The 8,393-nt window shown below is 30.6% G+C and overlaps 1 protein-coding gene across 2 annotated transcripts; it reads left to right on the top strand.

Annotated features, from left to right (window-relative positions):
- The first annotated feature begins 854 nt into the window (after positions 1–854).
- LOC108305878 (40S ribosomal protein S24-like) lies at positions 855–1,394 on the top strand. 2 transcript variants are annotated; one of them, XM_037739301.1, is made up of 2 exons: positions 855–898; positions 965–1,394. In XM_037739301.1, the coding sequence occupies exon 2, from the start codon at positions 965–967 to the stop codon at positions 1,334–1,336; it is 372 nt and encodes a 123-aa protein (XP_037595229.1). In that variant the 5' UTR covers positions 855–898; the 3' UTR covers positions 1,337–1,394. The 2 variants fall into 2 exon arrangements, with proteins under 2 accessions (XP_037595229.1, XP_037595227.1); XM_037739299.1 differs by lacking the exon at positions 855–898 and having other exon boundaries at positions 899–1,394.
- The last annotated feature ends 6,999 nt before the right edge of the window (positions 1,395–8,393 follow it).

Here is an 8,393-nt window from a genome sequence, read left to right as displayed (position 1 = left end):
CAAACGAACAAATTATTTCACAATCAGTGCTGAATTACATTTTTCTCAACTTCACAACTATAATGTAAAGCAAGTCTTCTCTTACCCAAATCTATTTGAATATGAAGAATAAAGGTTTGCAGCAAATTCTATGCTGGCATCTCATATATGCATGACTGATTAAGAAGGAAGTAGCAATATGTCTGTAACATTATAAAATAAAAAAATAAGTAACATTATAAATTACTTCGAATAAAATAATTTTAATAAATATTTTAAAAGCTTATAAAATAAGGTAATTTATATTTGGTAAAACATTTTTACATGTTGTATAGTACAGAATAATAAAGATTTTTGTTAATTCAGAAATGATCTATGACTCATTTATTTATGTCAAGAAAGCTACATAAAGCATAGGGTGAATGATTAAGATTTTGCAATAGTATTGAAAAAGAAAATAAGATGCATAGTAACTTACATGTAATTTGAGCTCTGGATATCATTAATGTAAATTTAGGAAGTAAAACCACACATTCTGTTTTGTTCTATATTGTTAGGTCAACCTGTCTGCCAGTTGAAACCCAATAAAAATAATATGTGTGCTTTGGAATTAGTGTATATCACTATATGACTTCTGAAATTCAATTAATGTCTATGGTATACCATGGAGTCTATGCCTGAAAGGCATTTTATAAATTCAAGTCATTATATTTATTTCAAAATGTCTAAAGAATACTGCAGAATAAAGCATTGTGTGTACTTTAAAAATAGAGCAAAAGTCTTGGCAGAATGTTGAAGTACTTCAAAGAAGAGACTTATAACAACTTAAGAGAGACTCATCTGTGTTATTCCATCAAGGGTACATAAAATTGGCACTCTTGTCTTTTCCTCCTCAGCTATGTAAGGATAGGCCGCCATCATGAATGACACAGTAACTATCCGCACTAGAAAGTTCATGACCTACCGACTGCTTCAGAGGAAACAAATGGTCATTGATGTCCTTCACCCCGGGAAGGCAACAGTGCCTAAGACAGAAATTCGGGAAAAACTAGCCAAAATGTACAAGACCACACTGGATGTCATCTTTGTATTTGGATTCAGAACTCATTTTGGTGGTAGCAAGCCAACCGGCTTTGGCATGATTTATGATTCCCTGGATTATGCAAAGAAAAATGAACCCAAACATAGATTTGCAAGACATGGCCTGTATAAGAAGAAAAAGGCCTCAAGAAAGCAACGAAAGGAACGAAAGAACAGAATGAAGAAAGTCAGGGGGACTGCAAAGGCCAATGTTGGTGCTGGCAAAAAGCGAGCTGGAGATTGGATCACAGCCGAAGGAGTAAAGGTGCTGCAATGATGTTATCTATGGCCGTTGTGGATTTTTCACGAGAAGCTTAATAAACTAAAAACTTTTGTGTGAAAAAAAAAGAAAAGAAAATTGGCACTCTTTTCCTTGAAATTTTTATTTCTAACGTGGCAAAATTTATTAATTAATGACTTTGTCACACATAGCTATTCAGCCAAAATGAATAGATAGATAGATAGATAGATAGGTGACAGACAGACAGATAGATAAATTTCTAGAGAATGGTCCATTTCATTTAGGTTATATTTTTTTCTTTTTTCAATTTATTTTATCCAATTAAATTGTTAAATAGTTAAAACTCTTTTGTCTTTAAATTGGATTAGTATAAGAATATTGCCTACTATTGCTGCATTATTGTGATGTAGGCATTTAACCAAATATTAGAAAAATACTTGTCCACATTAAATATAGATTTAAAACAATATTAACTATTGAAAAATTATGTTTGTTTGAAAACAAATTATATATTCAGAACATATCTCAAAATATGAAAGGCTCTAGTATACCTGCTGTATAATAAATTATATGTAAGTTTTTCAAACAGCAAAATTTAAATTAACATATTTTTAAATTATATATTAAAATTCATAAAGGGAAAGTAAAAGATGAGAAGGAAACACTAAATATACAAGAGTAAAAAATATTAAGAATTCTAACATTTTGATGACAATTATTTGAAAGTTCATTAAAATATACTTTCTATTATTGTATATATTTTTTAAATTCTACAACAACTACAAAAGATTATAGATGGACTTAAGATGGGTAATATAGTTGAATATAAGGAAATCTAAAAATATTTTAGTATCATATACAAGACTATATAAAATACTAGAATATTTTGTCTGCAATATTCTATAATGTTCTTATCTACCATATTTTGGGTGACTGCTGAGGTCTAATTAAATATTTGGTGCTTTAATTAATGTGTATGCCTTCAAATTATTTTTCTAAATGACAAATAGCTATTATTTATTGATATATCATACAGAAAAATTGAATGTACTTGTCATTCTTTTTTATTCTCAAAGAGTGTTTTTCTAAATTGTCTTATGCATTTTGTCAAGGTCATTTACCAACTTGCATGATTTGCTAGGACTACAATATTAAACTGATTTAAGCCCATTTTGACTCAGTTTCATTTATGTCATACATTCAGAAAGAAAATACATTTTATTAATTATATTTTTTGTAAGATTGAGAAAATTATGTCTCTATTCTTCTCATAGGTGATAGCTTTTTTTTCTTCCTGAGTGCATATTGTGTCATTTTGAACAATTAGATTTACTAGAAGGAAAAAAAGCAGCAATAAGAAAAATATGGCCAAAGACAGATGAGAGAGAGTATGTGTGTATTTTAGGGGTCCCCAGCTCCTGGGATGTGGACTGGTAACAATCCATGGCCTGTTAGGAACTGGGTGGGCTGCACAGCAGAGTGGCAGTGAGCTTGCAATGCTACCTGAGCTCCTCCCCCCATGAGATCAGTGGTAGCATTAGATTCTCATAGGAGAGCAAACCCTGTTGTGAAGTACACATGCGAGTAATCTAGGTTGCACACTCTTATGAAAATCTAATTAATGCCTGATGATCTAAGGTGGAATAGTTTGATCTTGGAACCAACACCCCTTGCTTCCCCACCTTCTGCATCACGTCAGTGGAAAAACTCTTCCACGAAACAGGTCTCTGGTGGATATGAGAGAGAAGTGAATATAATGCATTTATTACATAGATACTAGAAAAAATCCCCTCAGCTAACCTGATAACTGTCTTTATGAAATTATTAAATTTCTTATTAAATTTTGGCTACTACTATGGAAATTAAAATAATTTATTTTTCTATCCTAATTATACATTTGCTATTTGACTCATTATTATCTCTGGAACATCAAATCATGATCTGTAAGTTCCAAAAAATATCCAGAAGTCACTATGCAAACCTTTGGAAAAGAAAAATATTAAAAAGATTTGAGGTAGCTATAAATATTTATTTTTGCATGCTTAATTTCAAAATATGATGAAATATGCTGGAAAACATCTCGTAAAACAATGAATTGTGAAAGATTAGTTAGGCATATGGGGAGGAAAGCTTTTAAATTAATTGTCAACATTTAAAAATAAATAGCTTTAAGGTTTTTGTAAAAAGTCTAGTAATCAGGCATGTAATGAGAAAACATGATGGTCTTTCTATACTAAAATGCTGAGACACAATTTTTAAACTTGTATCAATTTTTCTTATTTAAAAAATATAAAACAGTGATATACCTCATGTAAATTATTAACAAAATTACAAATATGATTTCAAGGGTTTGAATTATGCTTACATTCTTAAGGCACAGATATTGATCTTCTTTTTTTTTAATTACTTTTTACTATAAAAAGTGAACTGGTCAAATACATACTTAAGCATCTATCTTTGCATCCAATACATTTTAGAATATCACTGTTAATATCTTTAAAATAAATTATTTTACACTTGCAACCACCAAAAAAAGATCTTACATCTATTTTCATATAAGGTCAAAGAAGAGTTTTAAAACTTTTGTATGTTGTAAGATTTCATCTCTAACTCTTCCAGCTTTCTGAATGTTCAATCTAAATTTCTCTGAGACAAACTGAATCTTCTTTTTCAAATCTCACAGGAAAACAGCAGACAATAACCATAATGCATATATTATATAAATATTTGAACATATAGCAAAAATGAAATAAGATAATTTAGATACAGCTTGCTAATCTCTCCTGCAAAAGTAACATGTAAATTGAAAATTACAACCTCTGAAGAAAACATGACAGATGAACAGAAGATGCTGAAGTGAAGAATTCTCACACAACAGTTGAATGACTTGGATTGTCGTATTACGAATAATATTAAAAATATATTGCCATTTGTCAAGGGAGTAATAGTGAGATAATATATAAATCCATATAAATAAATATTCTAGTCTGTATTGCTGGTTTATCATTATCATAATCAGTGACTCAACAGAAATAACAAAAATATTTTCCTGTAGAGTTAATGTATATCAACCTGCTTTTTATTTATTTTATCTCTCATGTACGTTAATTCAAAAGGGAGTTCTGGCCAACAGAAACAAGCATTTTAGTCTTCCAAATAGGTATGTTTTCCACTATACTTCTGACACACTATCATTCTATTTTGCTTACATTACTCAAGCAAAAATTGACTGAAATAAAATATAACCACTTCTCATGGTGGCCAATCTCATCAGAAATGTCCTAGAATAACTTAGGTGAAGATTGGCAGCTGTTTCTACTCAGTCAATTAACACAATCCTGAGAAACTGGATCTGACCCGGGAAACAAAATTAAATTACATAACTAAACAGGTATTGGGTGAACCCTCATGCAATTTTTAGAAAGACACAGATTTAAAATGTAGTAAATATTCAGATGAAAGTCATCTGAATTCAAGATTTGTAGAAAAAATTTGAGGAAACCTTGTAAAATGGAAGTTATTTATCTACCATTTCTGGAATAAGGAGAGCAGCTATTGCATCTGTGCAGATTCATTTTATGTGATGACCTAGAGGGTGTTTTGGGATGAGTTTAATGTTTAAATCAGTCAACTTTGAGTAAGGAGATTGCCCTACATAATGTGGGTTGGCCTTAACCACTCATTTGAAAGCCTGAATAGCATAAAAAGCCTAACCTCCTTCACACAAGAGGGACTTTTCCAGCAGACTGTCTTCAGGCAGGAACTGCATTATTGGATTTTCTGAGTTTCTAGTTATGTCCGTGGACAATCCAGGGCCCACATTGAATATTTTGGACTCATCAGCTTCCATACCCATGTGAGCCAAGTTCTGATAATAAAGCCCTTTTATATAAATATATTTATGTATTCTATTTGTTCTGTTTCTTTAGATAATCCTGACAAATACAACATACAAGAAGTAAGAACAGGTTATTACCAAAAAAATAATAATAATTAGAAACTTGAAGGAATATAAATATAAGATTTTTGACATAAAATACCTTAAGTAAGCAAATAGCTAAATGGACAGAGCTCAGTATAAAATTAGTGAATTGTGACACCAAGGAAAATAATGCACAAGATAAAGATGGTCTAAATTTCTAATAAGAAGCCAAATAAACATACAAAAGGAATATATAAGCTAATAAAAAGTAAACATTTTTACAGTTACACAAAAGCATATACTTCATATTGAAAAGACACACACAGTAGCCAGCAGTTGGGATAATGATAAAAATAATTCATACCAATTGCTTGACATTGGAGGAAAAAAAAGCTAACCCATGCAGAGAAAAAGCATATAGATAGACAAACACACATGTACAACACCAGAGAAAATAGAAAACAGCATATAAAGCTTTAAAAATACTGGGAAAAAAAACTGAATACACAATCAACTGAAAGTATGACTATGCTTTCCACAGTTAATTTTTTTTGGCACCATCAAAAATAATCAACTGACTATAAATATTAATATGTGGATATATATTTGTACTTTTGATTCTGTTCCATTGATCTATGTGTTTGCCCATATGCCAGCACCACACTTTCTTGATAACTGTAGCTGTACAGCAAGTTTTGAAATTGGGAAGTAAAAGTCTTCCATCTTTACTCTTCTTTTCCAATATTATTTTGTCTATTCTAGGTGTGCATTTCTATATTAATTGTGGGACCTGCTTGCTAATTTTTTAAAAGCCATGCTGAAATTTTAATAGGGATTATGTTGAGTCTCTGGGTCAATTTGAAAAGAATTACTATCTGTACTGTATTGGATTTTCCCAACCACAAACATGTAATATCTCTCCATATATTTAGATCTTTAGTTTTTATTAAAGTTTTGTAAATTTCTTGAATTTTTTGTTTCTTTTATTCTCCTGCAGAGGATTGCAAATGGAACTGTTTCAATTTTTGTTTTTGTATATTTCATTAGTCATTTGAGAAAATTCAGCTGCTTTTATATATTGATCTTTTACCTTACAACCTTTCTATACTTATCCTGTGACTTTGCTGTGTACAAATATTCTTTTAATAGACTATGTTTTCTATTTAATCAGCCAGAGTTAGCTTTTTGCTGACTGGTAAATTATATTCATATATTTCCTTACATCTAAAAATTAAAAGAAAAAAGCTTATGTACATAATTATTAAAATTAGACATCATTTCTTCATAAAAAGATTCTTTGTAAACAAAGACAAGGAGGAATGCTTACTGCTACTATCATTATTCAGCCTTGTATTATGATCAATGACAATGCCACAGACTGAAATAAATAAAACATATGCATAAATATTAGAAAAAAATAAACCATCATAATTTATAAATGACAAATCTTCCATCTAGAGAAAGCAATAAAAAAAATCTAAGACTGGTAGGAAACTACAGCAAGGAGACTACAAAAATAACATAAAATAAGTAAACTTTTAATGTATTTCTATGTGATATCAATAAAACATAAATTATAATAAAAATGAGCCTATTTACAATGAGCAATTTTATAACAATACATTTAAATGTAAACTTATTCAAAGTGAACTTAGGTAAAATCACATTTTAAAAAATAGCAAAAGCCAGTGTGGTGGCTCATGCCTGTAATTCCAGCACTTTGGGAGGCCAAGGCGGGCAGATCTCAGGTCCAGAGTTCAAGACCAGCCTGGCGAACATGATGAAACCCTCTCTCTACTGAAAATACAGAAGTTAGCTGGGTATGGTGGCATGCACCTATAATCCAAGCTACTTGGGAGGCTGAGGAAGGAGAATCACTGGAACCCGGGAGGTGGAGGCTGCAGTGAGCCAAGATCGCGCCACTGCATTCCAGCATGGGAAACAGAGCAAGACTCTGTCTCAAAAATAAAATAAATAAGTAAAATAAATTAAATATTTTAAAAAGCAACAATAAGAACTCTAAAAGTTTACATTTATTTAGTCACATAGTTTACAGTAAAAATAAGACCCAATAAGTAAAAAACACGTGTCATATTTTTGAAAGGAGAAAATTATATTGTCAAGGTGATACATTTTCAAAATAATTTATAAATTTAATATAATACCAACCCAAATTATAATAGGATGCACATATAAAAAGGAAAACCACAATGATTTTCAATTATGTAATTTGGAGAAAAGAGCAAGAAAGAATTACCTGCAAAATGGCATCCTGGGCTTGTAGCCCTGAGGTCTCAGGAGTTGAGTTAGCATACACTGCCTGGATCAACTGTTCTGGCTTTGATTTGTTTTTGTGAAAGATGAAAATTTAGCAATTTATGAAAAAATTCAGTGACTGTGTGATTTTGGAGGGGATGTTTTTCTATAAGAAATCATGAAACATGATGATTAAAAATATGGTATTGTTTAGAAGTAAACCAAAAAATCTTTAATGAGAATAATATGAAATATAGGAAACTGTGTGTGAATCTCAAGATCCCTATCTATATTTATGTATCTATTAATGTATATATGTTTATGGTAATTTAGTATATTAAGCAAGTAAAATGTTTTATCATTAGAGTAAGGATGGTTAGTGATAGTTTTTATTATAATAGGAATATATTAGGGTGTTGTTATTGGAAGTCAATTAAATAGAATGTCTTAAAAATGATAACCTCAGGCAAATATACACAGAACATTAGACATTATGGAAAAACAGAAAGATATGGAAAAGGCCATAGTGACTTGCCAGGAGCTGAATTGGGATTCAACTACGTAGAATGGAGATATCTGAAGCCATTGGAATGCTAATCCACAATCCTTAATTCGGAAATTCTTAGTTTGCCGATGTTTTAATACAACAAGAGATGTATAGAAATAAAGGAAATTACATATAAATTAGTCAAAATAGACCCAAATGAAGCCTACCAAGCAATAACCATCACTTGAGAGAAGACCTGAAAGGGAGTTTGGGAAGACATTCTGCAACAAAAAAGAAACAGTTATCCAGAATTATTGTGCTGTTCCCCAGGAGGTTTGCTGTTCCCCAGGAGGTTTTTTCTTCAGGGCTTTTTTTTTTTTTTTTTTTTTTTTTTTTTTTTTTTTTTTTTTTTTTTTTTTTTTTTTTTT

The sequence above is a fragment of the Cebus imitator genome, unplaced genomic scaffold, assembly GCF_001604975.1.
Source record: "Cebus imitator isolate Cc_AM_T3 unplaced genomic scaffold, Cebus_imitator-1.0 Scaffold67, whole genome shotgun sequence".
Classification (NCBI taxonomy): domain Eukaryota; kingdom Metazoa; phylum Chordata; class Mammalia; order Primates; family Cebidae; genus Cebus; species Cebus imitator.
The sequence above is the reverse complement of the archived record's forward strand: the minus strand, read 5'-3'. Positions and strand labels throughout refer to the sequence as shown.

Coding starts and splice junctions, on each gene's coding strand:
- LOC108305878 (XM_037739299.1), top strand. CDS start 899: ATGAATGACACAGTAACTATCCGCACTAGAAAGTTCATGACCTACCGA.